Source organism: Pan paniscus, chromosome 15 (assembly GCF_029289425.2).
Source record: "Pan paniscus chromosome 15, NHGRI_mPanPan1-v2.0_pri, whole genome shotgun sequence".
In the NCBI taxonomy this organism is placed as follows: Eukaryota; Metazoa; Chordata; class Mammalia; order Primates; family Hominidae; genus Pan; species Pan paniscus.
In genome coordinates, this window is record NC_073264.2 from 95,154,163 (window position 1) to 95,176,195 (window position 22,033).

Below are 22,033 nucleotides of genomic sequence, written 5' to 3' on the forward strand. Positions count from 1 at the left end.
GTAGGCAGGGGCAGTTCCCAGACATGGGTCCTTCAGCTTGCTCCCACCCCCTGCACGGAACCAGGCCTGGTCCTGAGTCATGGGTGGGGCTGAGCCTTGTGGGGGCTGACGGAGAAATGCCTGAGCTGCAGCCACCAAAATCAGGTGGGATGGGGTCAAGGGAGAGTCCCGGGACAGGTCAATGGGAACTGGGCAGCACATAAAGCAGACCAGCCTTGACAGAAAGGACAAAAATAGCCCAAGTCTCACACGGGGTTGCCAGTGCCCTTTCTCCCCATCTTCTTGGGAACGGGACTGGGAGTTGGGGGTGGGAGGTTTTAGGACCATGGAGAATCTGGCCCTCCACCCACAGGTGGATCCTGCAATGGACACATCATAAGGACAGAAGCCAGCATTGTGATGTCACAGCCTGGCTGTGGCTTTGTGCTCCTGGAGCTGTAGGTGAGTCAGCTAGGCCCCTTCCTCCTCCAGTGCCTGTCTACCTATGTTTGATGCTTGGGGCTAGAAAGACTGACCTTGTAGCCCCTCACCTTCTCTCCCCAACGCACTGGGCTGGTTCAGCAGTTGACCAATGAGGGTCATGCTTGCATACTGGCCTTGGGCGAGTGGCTCAGGAATGGTTTGCATGACTGTGTTGAAGCTACTTGTAACTAGACCAGTTTCCCAGCTTGACCATGAGCTTCTTCAAAGCATCTCTGCTCAGTCTCCACTGTAGCTCTGTAAGACCTGTATGAGCTCAGAGCATGTAATATTGGTTAAGTGAATAAATGCATGGATGGGGGGTGGGTGGGCAGAGATGATGATGAAGCTGCCTCCTCCTTAAGCAGGCTGTTTTCTGAACCAACTCCGGCTCTGACCCTATGACTTCTTCCATCATTTATTTGAAGCCAGCACTTGTTGAAAGTTCCCAGGCATCTTGGTGGCCAGGAACTGAAGACTTGGGGGTGATGGGGCTGTACCAGTTATAGGGCTGCAAGGGAAACAAGGCCCCTGCAGAATGGCACCCTCAACCTCTCCAGAGCTGGGGATGCAGCCCGAAGACCTTGGACTTGGGATTTAATGAGCCCTGGGTCCTCATCCAGTCCTGCCAGATGACCTTAAGCTGGTCACAGCCCCTTTCTGAACCTCTGTCTCCTTTTCTGTGAGGTGGGGATGCTAACCCTGGCTTCCAAGGATCTGAAGAGGAAGCTGCGGCTGTGACTGTCCCTTTTCGGTCTGTCTTCATCCTGCCTGGCTCACGGGGTTCCTGTCCTCCTGCATAGCTTGCGGTGGTGAGGTGATGGCAGCCATGGACACAGGCCAGAGAGCTGACCCAAGCAATCCTGGTGACAAGGAAGGGGACCTTCAAGGGCTGTGGCAGGAACTCTACCAGCTCCAGGCTAAGTATGTGTTGTCCCAGCCCTGCCCCAGCCCCAGCCCCAGTGCTTCCCCCGTGGGCTAAGTGGCTGGACTTAGCAAACATGTCCCTGAGGAGGCCAGGACAGGGGGTGGATGAGGAGGGCAGTGTGGCTTGGAAGCAAATGGGCGGGGTGGGGCTGAGCAACAGCTGTGACGGGAGAGAGAAGAGGTGTGGCTATTGCCCTTTGGCCTGAGATCTTGGGCCAGTCCCGGGCCCTCTGCAGGCTGAGCCTCTACATCAGGAAGGAGGACTGTGGGTGACCATCCGTCTGCACCTGTCCACTCGGCCCCTCTAAGGCCAGTCTACGAGGTTGCCGCCTTGACTCTTAGTGGTGACCCTGGGTCCTCACCCCATGGGGATGGGAGGTTGGGGAGATAAGACATTTCAGGCTACCCACAAAAGCCTGAATTCGATGCAAAAGGATGTGTCTATGCAAAGTTTTATGAATAAAAGGGCTGACCCAACAGATGCAGAGGCCTTCCTGATCCCAATACGGTTTAGCACTGTCACGGCTCACAGGGCCCCACGTGGTATCTGTGGGAAGGATGATGTTGTCCTGCACTTTTCAGAACCATACTGATGAGAGAGGGAGGGCCCAGAGAAGCAGAGTGGCTTGCCCTGGGCCACTCAGAAACCCCCAGCACAGCCCCTGTTGGACAGTCAGAGTGGCTTGGGAGCTTGGCCAGCTGGCCAGGCCAAGCCCCACTCTGGTCTCTGCCCTTGACTGCTGACCTTGGCTGGGTCCAGAGCAGGTGACCTGTTGGTGACTTGCTTAGGGATTCCCCAAAGAGTCAAGTATGGTCAGGCAATAGCACGTGGCCGTCTCCCGTCTGGGGGCTGGTGGGGCCCCCACCTCTGATGGAGTGCTCCCAAGGCACTGGGAGCCCCACGCATGACCCTGGCCAGCAGCTCACATCATCCCTGCTGTAGATGGGCAACCCGGGCACAGAGAGGTGAAGCAGCTGGCCCCACATCACCAGCTAATAGGGGCCGGCCTGTCTCCTGAGATGGCAGCCACTTGCACAGCCTCCAGGGGAGGCACTGTAGACTCTGGCCAGAAAGGCTCAGCCTTCATTCTCCCCCAGATGCCTTCTTTGCTGCCTGGGAGATCCTGCTATGGGCATTTATTTGATCTGCTTGTGGCTCAGTTTGCTCAGCAGTGAAATGAAGATGCAGAGACTCCTAAGTCTATGGCCAACTGATAAAGTGGTACGTGGCCGGCCCAGTGCACGTCCAAGCAGGAGATCACAGATGGTGGTCCAGGTTCATTCACAGGGGGTCCTGTGTGACCTGGGAGCCTCCAGGCCATGTTCCTGCATCTGGCTTTACAGGCAGAAGAAGCTCAAGAGAGAAGTCGAGAAGCACAAGCTTTTTGAAGACTATCTGATTAAGGTCCTTGAGAAAATCCCCGAGGGTATGTACACAGCTTCCTCGGAAAGCCCTTTCTCTCCACAGCCGCCTACTGGCTGCAGGACTGCGACATGGTGTGTGGCCTGATGGAGCCACGAGCTGCTCATCTACAGAATGGGAATCCACAAAGGCCAACCCCACAGTGGTGGGGAAGGGCTCAGGCAGCCGAGTCTGACTGCTTGGTCCCAACTCCAGCTCCACTGTCGCTAACAGTGTGGCCTCTGGCAAGTTCTCAAGGCCTTGATTTTCTTATCTGTACAATGGGAACAGCAATAATTTTGTGGACTAGATGAAGTCATCCTTTATAAGCACAGCACAGGGCCCCACATTTAGCTAGTACCTGGTAAACGTTGGCCATTATTATTATTATTCTGTTTGTCTTTGGTTTTGTGTTTTTGTTTTGCTATTATTAACTAAGAGTATAAGGACATCTGAGATGAGGTTTTGTGTGTTGTTTTTTGAGTACTGGAAACTCATTAGAAAAGGGAAGGGGAGTCACATATTTATTGTTATCATTATTATTTCAACACCATCAATAATAATTATTACCATTTATTAAATATGTACCCTGTGCTAAGCTCTTTAGCAAATCTTTTTTACCCCTCCTATGAGCTTTGCACTACTGTGTCACTCAGGCTCAGAGAGGGTAACGAACTTGCCCAGGGTCACCCAGTCAGGAAGTGGTGGCACTGGGCTCAGACTCTGGTCCGTCTGACTTCATAGCCACTGTACTAAGTGCTAGAATGAGAGGAGCTATGGAAACTCCAAAAACTCTGCCTTGGAGATCAGGGAAGCCTTCATGGAGGAGGTGACCTCTCATGGGGCTCAAATAGGTGCAGCAAAGGAGAATGACCCTCAGGCAGAGGGAGGGACACAAATGTAGGCAGGAGCCATAGGGCTGCGAGGTGGGTTTGGAGGTGGTGAGCTCCGGGCTGCTGGGTGATGTGGCTGGGAGGCTGGGGATATATACTGAGTACTGAGCCAAGGAGGAGTCAGGGCCGCAGGTCAAGCATGGGGCTTGCGGCAGACCCAGCACCCAGTGCTGCTTGTGGTTTGGGACCTTCCTAATTCAGCAATTCTGCCCTGTTCAACCCATCCAAAATGCATAACCACCAGGACTTGGCACTTGCTCGCTCAGGACAGGAACAATTCCTATCCCCCTCTCAGGCTGCTCCAAGCAGCAACGTCTCCTTGAGGGCAATCTCCTGCCTCGCTCGGTGGTCTTGATCCAGAATCCCTGTCTCAGTCTCTGGCTGAACTTTCCAAGATTGAGGATTCCCTTGAAGTGGAGGGGGCGGGAGGGCGGGGGACGGGTGTGGATGGCAAGCCCGGAGAACTCCGGGACCATCCTACTCTCTGGGGTCATCCTGCTGTCATGGACTGTCTGGCACCTCTCAATTTTGTGGCCCCAGCTGGAATTCCTGGCCACCCTGTTGGCATGGCCCACTGCAGGGGCACCCACCCATCCCGCCATGGCGCTGTCTCCGTAGGCTGCACGGGATGGGAGGAGCCGGAGGAGGTGCCGGTGGAGGCCATGGTGAAGCACTACGGGAAGCTCTTCACAGCTAGCCAGGACACGCAGAAGCGCCTCGAGGCCTTCTCCCAGATGAGCCAGGCTGTCCACCGGAGCCTGCAGTCTCTAGAGGAGGATCACAGGGCTCTCATGTTGGTAACAGCTGCCTGAAGTCTGCTCCATTCCCCGTGGCCCAGGGAGCTGGGGGCGTGGGGCCCCCTTTCCTGCATAGCCCTGGGGAAGGCCTAGAGGGAGCAGCGGTGTAATGCTGGGGGGCCCTCGGTGGGGCTGTCGCTCCTGAGCCGCCTTCCATATCCCCTTCCTCTCCCCTCTGCTGCCTGAGGCTCAGCTCGTGCCTAACGTTGTTCTGCGTGGTAGAAAAGCCAGGTGTCCTGGATGCAGAGGGACTGGAGCTCGGCTCCCAGCTCAGCCACTGACTAGCTGTGTGACTAGTTTGTAGCCTCTCTGAGCCTCAGTTTCTGCATCTGTCAAGTGGGGGCAACACACCCTAGTTGCTAGGGTCCTTGCGAGGCGCCAAACACAAACTGCCTCAAAGTAAGTGCCAGAGACATCATTTCCCTTCCCTTCCTTTGTAGTTATCGCATAATAAATAGGACTTCCGCTGGGAGGGATGGGCACTCCAGGTGGAAGAGCCTGCCCTGACAAAGGCGTGGTGGCATCATGAAGATTCATGCTGCCACTGGGACCGGGGACTTCGGGATCCCAGAGGAAGGATGACCAGCCGGTTGGTTCACTGCAGAGGGTTGCTGCGTAGTTTTGGAGAGAGCATCTGCCCCCTAGTGGCAGCGCTGCAAGCCTGCACCACGTTGTACCATTTCTTTGGAGAATGAAATTCATGGATGGGCTGGGCACTGCGTGAAGCACTTTACATGCTTTATCTCACTTAAATCTCACGCCAGCACCTCCAAGTACGTGCTACTATTCCAAGGGCTGGGACTAGGGAAAGGCAAGTCCAGCCAGGCTATTCTTCCCATTTTCGAGGGGAGGAAAGTAAGCCTCAGAGAAGCGGGGCCACGGGGGTATGTCCTGCGTCTTTCTCTCTTTCTTTCTTTCCCTCTCTCTCTCGCTCCCTCTCTCTCTTTCTTTCTTTCCTTCTTTCATTTTTTTGGGAGACAGGGTTTCACTCTGTCGCCCAGGCTGGAGTACAGTGGAGTGATCTCGGCTTACTGCAGCCTCCGCCTCCCAGGCTCAAGCGATTCTCCTGCCTCTGCCTCCTGAGTAGCTGGGATTACAGGCGTGTGCCACCACACCTGGCCTGTTCTGTATCTTTCAAATTCCTAACCCACAGGGCCTGGCTGGGGGCATGTATTAGTTCCTTCTCATGCTGCTAATAAAGAAACACCTGAGACTGGGTAATTTATAAAGAAAAAGGGGGCCAGGCATGGTGGCTCACGCCTGTAATCTCAGCACTTTGGGAGGCCGAAGCGGGCAGATCATTTGAAGTCAGGAGTTCAAGACCAGCCTGGCCAACATGGTGAAACCCCATCTCTACTAAAAATACAAAAATTAGCCAGGCATGGTGGTGTGCGCCTATAATCCCAGCTAATTAGGAGGTTGAAGCAGGAGAATCACTTGAACCCAGGAGGCGGAGGTCGCAGTGAGCCAAGATTGTTCCGCTGCACTCCAGCCTGGGCAAAAAGAGTGAGACTGTCTCAAAAAAAACACAAAATTATAAAGAAAAAGAGGTTTAATGGACTCGCAGTTCTACATGGCTCGGGTGACCTGACGATCATGGTGGAAGGTGAAGGAGGAGCAAAGGCACGTCTTACCTCGTGGCAGGCAAGAGAATTTGTGTAGGGGAACTGCCGTTTATAAAATTGTCAGGAACTGGGGCTCAGGTAAGCTCCATCAGCCTGGACACGCCCTTTTCTGCATCTCTGGTGCCTTGAATGGCCCCAGCCACCCAGAAGTATTCCTTCCTCCTATCCTGTCATTGCACAGACCACCCTGGGGACTCAAACCAGGGCGCATGCCCTGGAGGGTTTGTTGTACCAAGATGGCCCATTCCCTCTGCCCCAGAGCCTCAAGATCCGGCTGTGTCAGCTGCAGAAGAAGTGCTACCGCAAGCAGGAGCAGTGGTGGCAGCTGAAGCACAGCATCACTTACCAGAAGGACATTGACTTTGACACACACACCAGCAGCAGCTATAATGTGAGTCCAGTCTTTCAGCCTGGGGGTGGGGTTAGGGGTGGGGAAGGGGAAGCTGATGTCTCCATCATCAATCCCAAAACACACAGACACATACGCACGCAGACACACACACACAGAGCCAGACACATAGACACACAGGCACACACACGGCCAGACACACACACCCACAGACATAGTCACAGCCAGACACATAGACACACAGACACAACCAGACATATAGACAGACCCAGCCAGACACATACACACAAATGCACAGACACAGCCAGACACACACACAGACATGCAAACACACACACAGACACACAGACACATACACACACAAAGACACATGCAGAGACATACATAGAGACAGACACACACACAGACAGACCCACACCACTTTCTTCTCCTTGGTGACAGTTTGCTTTCAAAGGGCCTCTCTTTGAGGGGTCCGATGTTACTTCACAGATGGGAAAACTGAGGCCACAGATATTTCAGGACAGAGCTCTGCCAAGAACCAGAGCCGGGATCCACCGGCCCAGTCCCAGGGTTTGGTGTTGTGCCGAGCTCTTAGTCCTTGTATAATGTTTGTGGTTAATAATAAGATAACAGTGTTTAAGTGAGTGGTTGTTATGTACTGTCTTCAGTAACCCTGGTGTCTCTCTGATCAGAGAGTCTGACCTGGAGTAGGTGTTCTTAAATATTGGTGAATTTTACCCACACTCATTTTACAAATGAGAAAAATGAGGCTCAGAAAGAACAAGTCATGGCCAAAGTCCATGGCCATGAATTCCAGGGATTCCAGAATTCAGCTCTTGCACTGCCCCTTACTGGCCTTGGGAGTGTGGTCTGGTCACCCCTGGACCCTGGTTCTTCGCCATAAACGGAGGCAACAGTCTATGTTCTTCTGGCCTCCAGGACTGCGGGAGGACAGTTAGGACCATGGCTTGGGCACAGGGCTGCGCTGGGCACACCCTCCCTGCACAGGATGAGGTCATGGAGTGAGTGTGAGACCTGCTCAGGTCCAGACTGACTGGGCCTCGAGGGATCTGAGTTTGGAAGATGAGGCTTGGGGGCTATTGGCTGCTGACCTCCAGCCAAGGCAAGGGGCTTAGGGAGGGAGCTGGGTGGGTCACAGTCTACAGAGCCCCTTTGAGGTCTTTCTCTCTAAGCTGCTGCAGCAGACCAGGATCCTGGAGGTCTGAAGTCCAGGGCCCCACTCCATGCCCCTTCCCAGTCCTCTGCTTCTAACGAGGTGTGGACCCCGATGCCTCCAGCCAGGAAGCCCTTCTGAAAGGAGTTAGTCCAACCTGCCTCTTTGCAGAGGAGGCTGCTCAGGCTCTGACGTAGGGAGGAACTCAACCGAGCCCCGCAGGAGAGGAATATAGACCATGATGAGAAGGACACTCCCAGTGTCCCAGCTCTGTCCACGACACTTCGCTGGCTGGAGTGAGCCAGGGCAGGGGCAGGGGATGCTGGGAGAGAGCCTGAGCCACCATCTCCTCCTTCTCTTCGCTGCAGGATCAGCTGCTCGGCTACATGCAAATGACCATCACCAACATGGCCCGGCAGTGCTGCCCCTCTGCCCACGGCGTGCCCAAGAGCATGGATCTCTTCTCCAAGCTCGATCTGATTAAGGTAAGGATAGACAGATGGCTGCGGGGCTCCTGACTGCCCCAGGCAAGACTCCAACTTGAGCTAGTCCTGCTCCTTAGCCCAGGCTGCATTTGTGTTTAGCCCCCCATCAGCTCTTCTTTCCATAGCTACATTGGTGCCTGGTGCAGTAAGGTCCTAAGGTCTCTATTAGTCTACAAACTTGAGCACCCACTAGGTGAAGGGTTGGTGTAGAGGGTGCATAGAGGAACTTCCCACCTGGTCTTCATATGTAGCTCCACACTGACACATCACACACAGGCACACGCACACACAAAGTATACACCCATCAACATCCATGTGTGCTTTCTGCACACCCACACATGAGACATACACAGACACACCTGCAAATAAGCACACAAACATCGACTTGCACGCACGAAGATGCAAACAGGTATGATCACACTCTTACACATATGAGAACGCTGGCAGCGGGCATTTCAGTGACTGAGGGAGCCTCTTGCACAGGGTCCTCACCTTAAACTTCACACTGTCAGTCCACTGGGCTTCTTTCCTCATCGCCCCCATCAGTCAGGATGCTGTTACTGCAGTAACAGAAAACGTGATCAGATTGGCTTTGATTGACAACACAGCATGTCTTTTTAAAATAATAACTTTATTGAGATATAATTTACATACCATAACATTTAGCCCTTACAATTATGCACGTCCGTGTTTTCAGTATAGTCAAAATTGCACAGCCATTACCCCTCTCTAATTCCAGAACATTTCATCACCCCCAAGAAGATACATTTTGCATCTGGCTGCTTTCATTTAGCGTCTGGCTGCTTTCATTTAGCATAATGTTTTCAAGGTTCATCCATGTCCCAGCACGAATCAGCGCTTTATTTTTATAGCTGAATATTCCATGGTATGGGCGTATTTATATGGATAGAACTTTTGTTTATCCATTCATCAGTTGACGGACATCTGGATTGTTACATTCCTTAGGTATTATGAATATTACTGCTAAGAACATTTGTGTACAAATTTTTATGCAGAGATATGTTTTCACTTCTCTTTGGTACATACCTAGGAGTGCAATTGCTGGGTCATCTCTTAACTCTATGTTTAACATTCGAAGAACTGCCAAACTCTTTTCCAAAGTGGCTGCACCATTTACCATCCCCATGATCAATGTACGAGGGTTCCAGTTTCTCCACATCCTTGCCAACATTTGCTATTGTCAACTTTTTCTAATTTAGCCCTCCTAATGGGTGTGAAGTGGCATCTCATTGTGGTTTTGATTTGCACTTCTCTGATGACTAATGATGTTGAGTATCTTTTCATGTGCTTATTGGCCATGTGTATCTCTCCTTTGGAGAAATGTCTATTCAAATTCTTTGCCCATTAAAAAATTTGATTATTTGTATTTTTTTTTTTTGAGACAGAGTCTCACTCTCTTGCCCAGGCTGGAGTGCAATGGCGCTTCTCGCTCGGCTCACTGCAACCTCCGCCTCCCGGGTTCAAGCAATTGTCTTGCCTCAGCCTCCCAAGTAGCTGGGACTACAAGGCATGCACCACCATACCTGGCTAAGTTTTGTATTTCTATTAGAGATAGGGTTTCACCATGTTGGCCAGGCTGGTCTCGAACTCCTGACCTCAAGTGATCCACCCGCCTCGGCCTCCCAAAGTGCTGAGATTATAGGCATGAGCCACTGTTCCCGGCCTATTTGTCTTTTTTTAGTTGAGTTGTAAGAATTCTTTTTGCGTTCTGGATACAGGTCCCTTATCAAATATATGATTGCAAATATTTTCTATCTTGCATGTTATCTTTTTACTATCTTGATGAAGCACAGAAGTTTTGAATTTTTATGGAATCCAATTTGTTTGTTTGTATTTTTGCTTGTTTGTTTGAGACAGGGTCTCAGTCTATCACCCAGGCTGGAGTGCAGTGGCGCCATCTTGGCTCACTGCAACCTCCGCCTCCTGGGTTCAAGCGAGTCTCCTGACTCAGCCTCCCCAGTAGCTGGGACTACAGGCATGCGCCACCACACCTGGCTAATTTTTGTATTTTTTGGTAGAGACAGGGTTTCACCAAGTTGGCCAGGCTGGTCTTCAACTCCTGACCTCAAGTGATCCACCTGCCTCGGCCTCCCAAATTGCTAAGATTACAGATGTGAGCCACTGCATCCGGCCGAGAATCCAACAGTTTTACTTTGGGTATGTGTATGTATTTGTCCTTTAGGAGTCATATCTAAAAAGCCATTACGTAATCCAGGGTCATGAAGATTTACACCTGTTTCTTGTGAGAAGTTTATAGTTTTTGTTCTACTGTTTAGGTCTGTGATTCATTTTCAGTTGATTTTTTAATATAATGCAAGGTAGGGGTCCAATTTCATTATTTCGCATGAGGATATTCAGTTGTCCTGATACCATTTGTTTAAAAAGTTCTATTTTTCCCCTTTGAGTTTTCTCAGGACCCTTGTCAAAAATCAATTGACCGTAATATGAAAAGTTTATTTCTGGATTCTTGATTCTATTCCATTCATCGCTACGCCTGTTTTTATGCCAGTACCATACTGTCTTGATTACTGTGGCTTTGTAATAAATATTAAAATTGAGAAGTGTGAGTCTTCCAACTTTGTTCTTTTCTGAGGTCATTTGGCTCCTCTACCAGGGCACATCTTGTGTCATGAGTGGAAGTTTGGTGCCTGGGTGGGTTTCAGGCATGGTGTGATCCTAGGCTGAGTGGCATCATCAAAGACCCATCCTTTCCGTGCTCTCCTGTCTTCTACCTTTAGCACTGACTTCATCCTAAGTCAGAACTTGCTTACCTCATTTGAGGCAGGTTCCGTGCAGATATCCAAACACGGGATACTTAGCTCCCCAGGAACACTGAGGGGCAGGTCTCTTCCCTAGTGTCCAGTGCAACAGTCAGCAGTGAGCAAGCCTGTGGCTCAGTTCAGAAGGACTTCTCCAGGAGCCTCACAGGCAGTACCGAGGCTGCTGCATGGCACAACTCAGTGGGCACCATTCAGTTGAAGTCTGTGTAATTGGCATCCCTAGTTATATACAGCTTGGAACTTATTCATATTGCAAAGAAATGAGATTTCTGAGTAAGGACACGTTTGTCCAAATAGTCACAGTGTATTAATTTCATCTTCTTCCCAAGAAAAGGGAAGAAATTATGTGGTGATGTCACAGGGTCCCAAGCAACAATCAGATTGGGCCTCTGGATTGACAACTGTCAGTCACTCAGCCAACATGAATTGAGCCACCTGAATATGCTCAGCATTCTGCTAGGCAACAGGAGATGGAGGCCCATCTGGTCCTTAAGAAACGAATGCCCTTCAGAGAGGGAGGCTGGGGACAGTCAGGGTGGGCTTCTTGGAAGAGGCAGTGAGAAGAGGCAGGCAACCATTTTCAGGAAGTCACACCAGGATCTGGACTCCTATTCATCCAGCTCTGTCACTCCTGGCTGTGCCACATCAGACAAGTCACCTAACCTCTCTGAGCCTCTGTTTGCTCATTTGCCCAGTGGCATTGATACCACATCCTTTGCAGGGCGCTTGTGAGAGTTAAAGAAGTAGGTCAGCCTTTGATGATGCTTTGGTACCTAGAAAGCAGCATCCAGAGGCCAAAACACTGTCAGGTGAGAGATTTATTTTCCCTCCCAGGAGTTCATGTTGAACAAAATGGAGACTGTAAGACTGATCGCACTGCTCACGGAACCCAAAGTGTGCTGGTCATGGGACAGCTTCAGGGACCAGTGGCTCAGAAGACATCCCAAACCCTTCAGGAAATGTCCAAGGTGGCGGGTTTCCACCCCCAGGACCCCCTTTCCCAGCCCCCATGCTTCAGAGTGCTCCGGCCTGTACTGACCAGCCTGCGCCTTGCAGGCCCCGCGGCATCACGACCTCTCCTTACCTGCCTGCCTCCTTTTCTCACCACCAACATCTCTAAGCCAGTGGGAGAGAGTCTGGGGGCATTGAGGGGGTGGTCAGGGTCCTGGGCTCAGCTAGGGTTGGGGGTGCTGCTCCCCATCCTGGGGGATTGGCAGGGATCCAGGTAAGGCCTGCCTGGGATCGGAGAGAGAGAGGCAGGTTCCCGAGTTGGGGGCAGCAGCCAGGCTGGAAGATCCTGGGCTGAAGACTCCCTCCTGGGAGCCGGGGCTGCGTCTCTCACTTTCATGGTGGGTTCCTGAGACTGAGGAGCTTTGGACGGATGCTTGGCTCTTGGGAATGTCCCAGTCACAGGACACTGTAAAGAGCCACCAGGGCCGTGGGATCCGTGGGAGTTCACCTTGCCCACAGCAGTCTGCAGAGCTAATGGGGGTGCTGAATGTGTAGGGGGCATCTCATCACTTTCTTCCAGAAGTTGAGTACCAGGTTGGTACCTTCTGCCCATCCTGCAGGTGTCTGAGCTGCCTGAAATGGTTGGTACTCTCAGGGAGACCTTGGCAAGGCAAGGTCCCTCTCTGGGCTGGTTTTTCTACCTGTAAAATTGGGAGACAGTGTCGGACACAGTGGCTCACACCTATAATCCCAAGCACCTTGGGAGGCAGAGGCAGGAGGATCACTTGAGCCCAGGAGTTCAAGACCAGCTTGGGCAACATAGGGAGAGCCTGTCTCTATAAAAAATGAAACAATTAGCCAGGCATGGTGGCACACACCTGTGATTCCAGCTACTTAGGAGGCTGAGGTGGGAGGATCACTTGAGCCTGGGAGGTCAAGGCTGCAGTGAGCCGTGATTGTGCCACTGCACTCCAGTGTGGGTGACAGAGCGAGACCCTGTCTTTAAAAAAAACGGGGGTGGTGGTGAGAGGATGTTTAAGCCCCCCACGCCAGTCTGACATTCTAGGTCAAGTTTGGAAAAGCCAGGTCTGCATAGAAGGCACTTGCTTGCTTTCGTTGTGCCACTGGGGTAAAATCATTCCAGCAACCACCACAGCCCCAAAAATAATTCAACTCTCGAGGTCAGCTGCTGTTAATTTATCTAGGTAAAGGCAGAAAGTTAAGAGCAGCTGCTGAGCTGTGAACAGTGGTGAGTCAGCACATGAACTTTCAAAGGGGAGTTTTAGAAAAGAAAAGATGCTGACTGTCAGCCAAGAACCTCGAAAGCCCGCTTGACTCCAGGTGCTGCTGGGAGAGGGTGGGGGATAAGTCAGGCTTGGCCAGGGAGTTAAATAGGAAAGATACACGGAAGAAGGAAGGCTGATTGTGGCCAGGTTTTAAGAGTAGTATAGTTATATTTTGGGGTGTTTGTTTGTTTGTTTGTTGTCATTGTTTTTGAGACTGAGCCTTGCTCTGTGACCCAGGCTAGAGTGTAGTGGCACAATCTCTGCTCACTGCAACCTCCACCTCCCGGGTTTAAACGATTCTCCTGCCTCAGCCTCCCAAGTAAGTGGGACTACAGGCACGTGTCACCATGCCTGGCTAATTTTTATATTTTTAATAGAGATGGGGTTTCACCATGTTGGCCAGGCTGGTCTCGAACTCCTGACCTCAGGTGATCCACCCGCCTTGGCCTCCCAAAGTGCTGGGATTACAGGCGTGAAACACCGTGCCCGGTGAGTAGTGTAGTTTTTAAAAGGAGAGCCAGGAGGGAGCCGCTGTTCCGAGTTTCTTGTCTCATAGACCTTCAGAGGAAAGAGGGCACCTCAGGTAGGGCTTGAGTGGGATTTCAGAAGGAAGAGGCTGCACTAAAGAAAAGGGACAGAAACGCCAGAGTAGGGACTTGCATTTTGGCTGGAGCATGCGGAACCCCCTGAGCAGTCTGAGAAGGTGGGCTGGGGGACCACGTGGAGCCCCAAACACCAGGCTGAGGTTTAGACTCCATCAAGGGCAGTGCAAGGGGAGCCTCACACACTCATGCCTCTCTGTTCTCTGTCTTTCCCACTCTTTCCAAAGCAAGCTAAAGTATCCCATTAATCTTCCCCAGTGCAGAGGATTAAGCTGGTGGTTCTCAGGTTTGAACACGCATCAGGAGGGCCTGTATCAATGCAGAGTGTGGACCCACCTCCAGAACTTCCAGGCCCTAGAATCCGCATTTCTAACAAATCCCCAGATGTGGCAGATGCTGCTGGTCCTGGGGTTACATTTTGAAAACCACTGCTTTAGAGTAATGGCAAATCCTACATGCTGAAGCCAGGCACTGCTCCACTGTGACCACCAACTACCCCTGCCTGGACTTCGGAATTCCCTCTGCACGATGGGGCTGGACCGGGCATTCCAGGAGGGCTGCCCTAATCCTGTCTGACCTCCCGGGAGGTGCTGGAGAGAGCACCGCCTTCTACGCCCAGGGTGCAGTTCTCTGGCTTGTTGACTGTGCCTTCGAGGGCTCTATGTCATTCTGTCCCCTGTCACCTGCCTGCTGTGCACCTGTCGTGCTTGATCTAGCTCAGATATTTTGTCACACTCCTTGGGGAGGAGCGGGATTGGTACAGTTGCTTGGCGTGGCAATGGCCTGGCCACCAGTCGACATTTGCAGCCAGCATCTGGGTACCTTGGGAGCTCCCAGCCTCCCCTGGGCAGGGCTGGGGCCATGAATTGGACACGGCATTGCGCTTAACAGCGCGGCTACCTCAGGCTGCTGGTAAGTACCAGAATGCTGTTTCTCCTTTCTTGGCTTTTTGTCTTACAGAAAGCTCACTCCCCCATGACCCTGCACCTTCAAAGCACTTTTCTCATAGGTTCTATATTAGCTGGAGAAAAACCTTCAAGGGCATTTGGAGAAAAAATAAAAAGCACTAGTTCAGGTAACTTATGAAATGTCATTTCATTTGACCTTCCAACTGGACCATGGGATCCCAAGACACCAACAGTCCCAGGCTTGGACATTTTGAGACCAAGAGCTCATTACCTGCCAGTGAATCCCAGCTTTAAGCAACTTCAAGCATGAGGAAATTCTTCCCACAGACTATCCTGGAAGAATTGGATTATTGCCAAATGGCTGGTGCTGGGGAAGTTGGCTCTTGGGAGGGGGGAATTGGATTGTGTTCTTTTTCAAATTGTGTCCTATCATTCTTTTGAGCAGTGGTTTTCAAACTTTAGTGTTCACTGGAACCACACGTGAGACTTGCTAAAAATGGAGAGAACTGTGGCTTCCTCTTAGAGACTCTGTTTCTAGGGTGAGGCCCCAGAAATCTGGATTTTTAGCATTCTCCCCAGGTGATTCCAACACAGACAGCTCCCAAATCATAGGCAGAGAAACACTGGGCATCTGAATGTCTCTTCCTTTTCCTTCCTTTTCCTCTTCCTCTCCCCTCCCTTCCCTTCCCTTCCCTTCCCTTCCCTTCCTTTCCCTTCCCTTCCCTTCCCCTCCCCTTTCCTCCCCTCCCCTTTCCTCCCCTCCCCTCCCCTTTACTCCCCTCCCCTTCCCTTCCTTTCCCTTCCCTTCCCTTCCCCTCCCCTTTCCTCCCCTCCCCTTTCCTCCCCTCCCCTCCCCTCCCCTTTACTCCCCTCCCCTTTCCTCCCCTTTACTCCCCTCCCCTTTCCTCCCCTCCCCTCCCCTCCCCTTCTCTTACCTTCCTCTCCCCTCCCCTTCCCTTACCTTCCTCTCCCCTCCCCTTCCTTTACCTTCCTCTCCCCTCCCCTTCCTCTCCCCTCCCCTCCCCTTCCTCTCCCCTTCCTCTCCCCTCCCCTCCCTTTCCCTTCCCGTCCTCTCTTTCTTTCTCTCTTTTTCTTTCTTTCAACAGAGCCTCACTCTGTAGCCCAGGCTGTAGTGCAGTGGTGTAATCTCAGCTCACTGCAACCTCCTCTTCCTGGGTTCCAGCCAGTCTCTTGCCTCAGCCTCCTGAGTAGCTGGGATTATAAGCACCTACTACCATGCCTGGCTAATTGTTGTGTTTTTAGTAGAGACAGGGTTTCACCATGTTGGTCAGGCTGGTCTTGAACTCCTGACCTCAAGTGATCTGCCCGCCTCGGCCTCCCAAAGTGCTGCTATTATAGGTGTGAGCCACTGTGCCCAGTCCTGAATGTCAAAAAGAAGAAAACTTGGTCCATATTCACCTGGCCTTCAATAGGGAAGGACTTTGAAAGCATGGAAACGACAGGAGTAACACCCAAAAACAATCTGACAACATAAAAGTTACAAATATGCCCGGTGCAGTGGCTCACACCTGTAATCCCAGCACTTTGGGAGGCCGAGACAGGTGGATCACCTGAGGTCAGGAGATCGAGACCAGCCTGGCCTACATGGCGAAACCCTGTCTCTACTAAAAATACAAAAACTTCGTCAGGCGTGGTGGCAGGCGCCTGTAATCCCAGCTACTCAGAAGGCTGAGGCAGGAGAATCACTTGAACCCAGGAGGTGGAGGTTGCAGTGAGCTGAGATTGCACCACTGCACTCCAGCCTGGGTGACAGAGTGAGACTCTGTCTCAAAAAAAAAAAAAAAAAAAAAAAAAAGTTACAAATACATCTACTTCAGAGTACATCAAAATATCAAAAGACAATAAGCTGGGGGGAAATGGTGAGGAATCTGGGAAAGGATCAATGTTTTTGATATTTATATCAATGTTTTTGATACTTATGAAGTAAAAAAAGAAAAAAAATTGACACCAGTTGCTCATATTCAGCAAACCACGAAATAAAATGGCCTATAAACATAAAAATATTTCAACCATACAATTATTGCCTATCAAAATAAAGCAACAGACAAATGCTTTTAAGATAGGCTCACTGTAGAATTGTTTGTATAAACTCTCTGGAAAGCAATTTGCTAAGAGGTCTTGAGAGGCTTAAAAAATGTTTATGTCCTTCAGCTCAGTATGGTCAGCCCTCTGTATACACGGATTCCACACCTTTGGATTCAACCAACCGCAGATCAAAAATATTCAGAAAAAAATCCCATCTCTACTAAAAATATACAAAACTTTATCTGAGCATGGTGGTGTGCGCCTGTAATCCCAGCTACTTGGGAGGCTGAGGCAGGAGAATCGCTCATGAGGGAGGAAGAGGTTGCAGTGAGCCGAGATAGTGGGCAACAAGAGTGAAACTCCATCTCAAAGAAAAAAAAAAAGCCGGGCGTGATGGCTCACGCCTGTAATCCCAGCACTTTGGGAGGCCTAGGAGGGTGAATCACCTGAGGTCAGGAGTTCGAGACCAGCCAGTCCAACATGGCAAAGCCCCGTCTCTACTAAAAGTACAAAAATTAGCTGGGCATGGCGGTGCGCACCTGTTATCTTAGCTACTCAGGAGGCTGAGGCAGGAGAATTGCTTGAACCCAGGAGGCGGAGGTTGCGATGAGCCAAGATGGCGCCACTGCACTCCAGCCTGGACAACAGAGCAAGACTTTGTCTCAAAAAAAAAAAAAGAAAAATTCAGGAAAAAAAGAAAAACATTAAAAATTAAAATTACAACAATTAAAAATAACACAAAATTTTAAAAATACAGTACAACAACTATACAGCATCACAGTATTAGGTATTAAAAGTAATCTAGAGATGATTTAAAGTATATGAGGGGATGTGCATAAAATTCTACACCGTTTTATATCAGGGACTTGAGTATCTGAGGATTTTGATATGTGTTGGGGGAGTCCTGAAACCAATCCCCCACAGACACTGAGGGACAACTGAAATTCCAGCTCAGGAACTTCTGTCAATAGCACCGAGCTATTATTTGGTTGAAAGTGATAGAAAGCACAACTCAGTTTAGGAGACAAATGAAACGCATTGGCCTCTGAAACTGAAAAGAGCAGGGATTCTTGCTGAAGGCACAGTTAATCAGGAGTACAATGTCAGCAGAATCCAGTCTCTTCGTTTCTGAGTTTGATCGCCCAGGTCTTGGCTTTATTCTCAGGCTCAGTGTAAACAAGACGCTTCCAGCAACCTCAGGATTGCCAGCACCCTCTGAAGCAGAAGTCAGAGAAGAGAGAATGCCTCTCCCTAGCTACTCCTTGGCCAGTCTCAGGATTCACTCTGATTAGATCACCTTGGGTCATGCACCTCTTTTTAGACAACCATTAATTAGCCGGGACTAGGCACTGTGTCATTCCTGAACTAATCTCTGTAATGAGGGGGATTCCATACTCTGGATGGCCAGGCCTGGGCCCAATTTTTGAGATTTAGTGAGATGGAATACCTTTCGTGGCTAGAGGCCATTCCCCGGGAGCCAGTGATGGATGCCACATGAACTACACGGAATCAAACTAGGTGAGGGGCGGTTCCCCCAAAAGGAAATCAGGGCACTGACTCACTGAATTCAGAGGGAGGTTGGACTTGGTACTGGGCAAACAGAAGCAAGAAATGCCCATGACAGATGCCAACAAAGTTTCTGCACAAAGATGTTCATCACATTGTTATAGTAGCCCCAACTGGAAAACCCTAAGAATCCTAGAAGAAGAGATTAACGAATTATGCCAAAACATGTTAAGATTCTGCAGCCATTAACATATTTTCAAAAATATTTAATGTTAGAAAAATGTACAAGGTATAAAGCTAAGTGAAAACAGAAACCAAGAAGGAGTTTTAAAAAGGTAGAATAGAAACTCAATTTAGTAAAAATTATACATATATGAGTAGAAGGAAATCTACTAAAACAATGCTCTAAGCAGGAGGATCAAGACCCTTGGGGAGAGCAGCATATATTAGACCCACCTAGTGTAGTAGACGAAGTGATCAGCCCCAGTAGTGTACATCCACACTCTTGCCAGGCCTCCTGGTGGACAGAACAGTCATCCCCATCTCTTGACTTGGGTTGGCTGTGTGCTTTGGCCCATAAAATATCAGTGGATTATGACACGGAGGCTTAAAACATAATTGTGCAGTGCACTTACCACCCGTGAACTCGCCCATGAAGAGAACCTGCCTCAGGGAGCCCCCCCTCTTTCCAGGAGGATGAGAGTCATGTGGTGCAGAGATGGACCCAACCTGCAGCTGGCATGCACCTAAATCAGTCAATCCTCAGCCAACCCACAGACTCATGAGTGAGAGACAAATGCTTCTTCTACCTGCAAGCCAGGGCAAGTTTGAGGTAGCTTGTTACACAGCATGATAGCAATAGCTGCCTGAGACACCTGCACACTTGTTCAAATTCCGTGTTTTCTCCAACCTAAGCATCACCCCTTGTGGGAAACCAGGCCATCCAAGGGCATGGATCCTGTGTCTCAGGAATGCTGGGATGCATAAAAGTGGAGAAGAGCTCTGCCGTGTTAACAGTGGTTATCTCCAGATTGTAGGATTTTTTTATTTTCTTCTTTATACTTTTGTGTATTTTCCAAAGTTTCTGTGATTAACACGTTTTTTTATAACCAGAAAGAAATACTGTATTAAAAAATTAGAAACCAACTCTTCTTGGCACCTCACCAATCCTCACCCTTGGTGTCCCCAAGAACAAGAGGAATTGTCAAATCCTTCACCCATGTAACTGTCTTCAAGTCTCTGGAGAAAGGTACTTGGCGCTCCACATATTGGGTTTTCTCAAAGTTCATTAACTCTAGTTCTTGTATGAGCACCTGCCCTGACACCACCACCACTGGCTCCTGCTCTCTGAAGGAGTCCCCTTTGGTCTCTAACTTTAAATCTTGGCGTCCCAACCTGAGTCCTATTCTCCAGGTAAGGAGGCTGGCCAGACAGGGATTACAGGAAATATGTTGGAGAGGCTTCCCTGCCATGGCCTCAGCTGAAAAGGTGCTGGGCATTCCAGCTCCACTCCCACCCCCTTCACTGGGGGCCAGATGCCCGGCCCAGCCCTGCTCTTGGCTCAGGAGCAGCCAGGCCACTTGGGAGGCCTGTGCTCCCAGGCTGTAAGTGCCAGTCTGGCCAAAGCCACTCCATGGGAATGTCTCAAACGTCTCCAAACCTGGGGGTTCCTCCATTTCCCTTGACTGGAGTCTCCAGAAGGTGCTGGCACTGTTGCCGTGCCCTTTGCTGCCAAAACTTGCTCAGCCCTCGCTGGCGGCTGCTGGACTTTCTGTAGGACTCAGTCATGCATGGGATGCTGCATTCACAGATCCAAGAGAGGGAGCCTCATCCCCACCTGCTCTCCAGCACCATGAACAGTGCACATGCTGAGGGCAGGAGCCCTGTGTCCTTTGTCTCCAACTCCCTGTGCCTACCTGGGGGGCTGGCACAAAGCAGGTGGTGCTCGGTGTTGAAGGAACAGGTGCGTGTGTGCATGAACAAGGGAGTTAGGTTCCTCACGGGGTACCAGAATGCTGCTTAACTGGCTACCGTGCGTCCCTGAGTTGTCCCCGCAACCTGTGAGCCAGAAAGTTTTTCCTAATCCCCTTTTATAGGAGGAAACTGCAGCTCAGTGTGAAAATGTGCCTTGTCTGAGGTTATACAGACAGTCAGTGGTTGAGCCTGGACATGAATGCAAGTGCATTGGGCTCCAAATTGAACCACTGTCACTGTCACAGGACAGTTCAGTAGTAAAGGAACTGTAAGAACAAGAGCTCACGTGTGGGATGCTTGCTGGATGCTAAGCTCATTACAGCTTAGGCAGCTTTCCCTGCAGGAGTGTTTATCCCATTGTACAGATGAGGCTCAGACAGGTTAAAAGCTTTCCCAAGGTCACACAGCCATCATGTCTGCCTCCTTTCAGAGTTAGAGCTCTCAGCCACTATAGGCTGAAGGGAGCATGATAGTGAATCATGATCTAGAGGCAGATTGGATGGCTCAAGCGCAAATGGAAGACAGCCCACAGACAGAATCAAGGGATGAGTGTGTTATTGTGTATCCCTGCCCAGGTGTGGTCTGAGGACCACATCATGGGCATCCCCTGAGAGCTTGTGAGAAAGGCCGAATCCGCATTCAAGTGAGGTCCCCAGGCGATCCGTGTGCGCGGTAAGGGTTGCAAGTGCTGGTCGGATTTGCTCTGAGGTGGGTCTGAGTCTAGCATTGCCTTCCAGTGAGAAAGTGACTCTTGTGGACAGCTGGCATCATCCAAGGCTTCTGCTGCAGGGGCTGTGACCCAAGAGACATGAGGACCCTGGCCAGCCAACCTTCGACCCCCAGCTTGCACTGGTGTGGACACACACTCAAGCTGCAGGACACAGGGCGGGATAAGCCCCAGTCCTGAGTGTGCTTTTGGGGAGTTTCCTTCTGCCCTGATGGCTGTTTTTCCCATCCCTCTCTTCCCTGGCCACTTCCTGTCTCACCTCCTCCATGAAGCCTTGCCAGTTGTCCCTGCCCTAGGCAGAGACAGCAGAGCTCTCCCTGGGCTTCCAGCCTCTCCCACAGGCTCCTGAGAGCACCTGCCTTGTTACAGTCATCACTTAGTTGTTTACACTCTTCTCTTCCCCGCTGGAAGGAGAAGTTCTCAAGAGGAAAAGCTTTGTCTTAACCACATACCCAGAGCCCAGTGTGAAGCCCAGTCCAGAACAAGCCCTCGGTAAATCTGTGTTGTACATCCTCATGTCCTCAGAACACATGATGAATGAATGAAATTCTCAAGAATAGGAGTAAATCTCTAAGTGAACATTTTAAGAAAGGTGTAGAAGTCAAAAGTGAGGGATATTTAAGGGAGGGCAGAAGAATATTAGCTACAACTTGGTCTTTGGGATCAACTGTGTCCTGTGCACAGGGCACCACACCACCTCCCGGGATGAGCTGCCTCTCTAGCACCCATTGGAGGAGCCCTGCGCAGCCGGCCAAGTGCCCATGAGTTTTCCAGGGGAATTACTGGGGGAAGAGTTCCCTTGCCCAGCCTCCACAGCATCATAAATCACAGGAATTCTGTCACCTGTCACCCTAGGCTGCTGCCAAGGAATATGGAGGGAGAAGACTCATGAGCCAAGGCGAGGATGGCATCTGTCTCCTGGGAGCCAGCAGGACTTATCCTGGGCTGAGTGCAGCCAAACAGGCCCATGGGGCCCTTTCAAGTCCCTCAGACTCCCTGGCCCTACTGACCTTTAACATGGAATTGGGATGGGAAGGGCTAGAAAAACAGGATGGGCACCCTAGGGCGGTGTGTTTGTGTGTGTGTGCGTGTATTTAAATTACTGTCTGTTCCTAGATTAT

General features: G+C 50.7%; 1 protein-coding gene across 3 annotated transcripts; it reads left to right on the forward strand.

The window, feature by feature from the left end:
- The first annotated feature begins 423 nt into the window (after positions 1–423).
- Positions 424–11,950, forward strand: CCDC197 (coiled-coil domain containing 197). Of its 3 annotated transcripts, XM_055097979.2 has the most exons (7): positions 424–441; positions 1,147–1,383; positions 2,731–2,813; positions 4,300–4,478; positions 6,363–6,494; positions 7,995–8,111; positions 8,851–10,555. In XM_055097979.2, exons 2-7 carry the CDS (start codon positions 1,280–1,282, stop codon positions 8,902–8,904), a joined length of 669 nt encoding a protein of 222 aa, XP_054953954.1. In that variant the 5' UTR covers positions 424–441; positions 1,147–1,279; the 3' UTR covers positions 8,905–10,555. The 3 variants fall into 3 exon arrangements, 2 of the variants coding, with proteins under 2 accessions (XP_054953954.1, XP_057155764.1); XM_057299781.2 differs by lacking the exons at positions 424–441; positions 8,851–10,555 and adding an exon at positions 11,747–11,950 and having other exon boundaries at positions 1,153–1,383; XR_010109778.1 differs by lacking the exons at positions 424–441; positions 1,147–1,383; positions 4,300–4,478; ... (1 more) ...; positions 7,995–8,111; positions 8,851–10,555 and adding an exon at positions 2,485–2,608 and having other exon boundaries at positions 2,731–2,833.
- Positions 11,951–22,033: the final 10,083 nt, after the last annotated feature.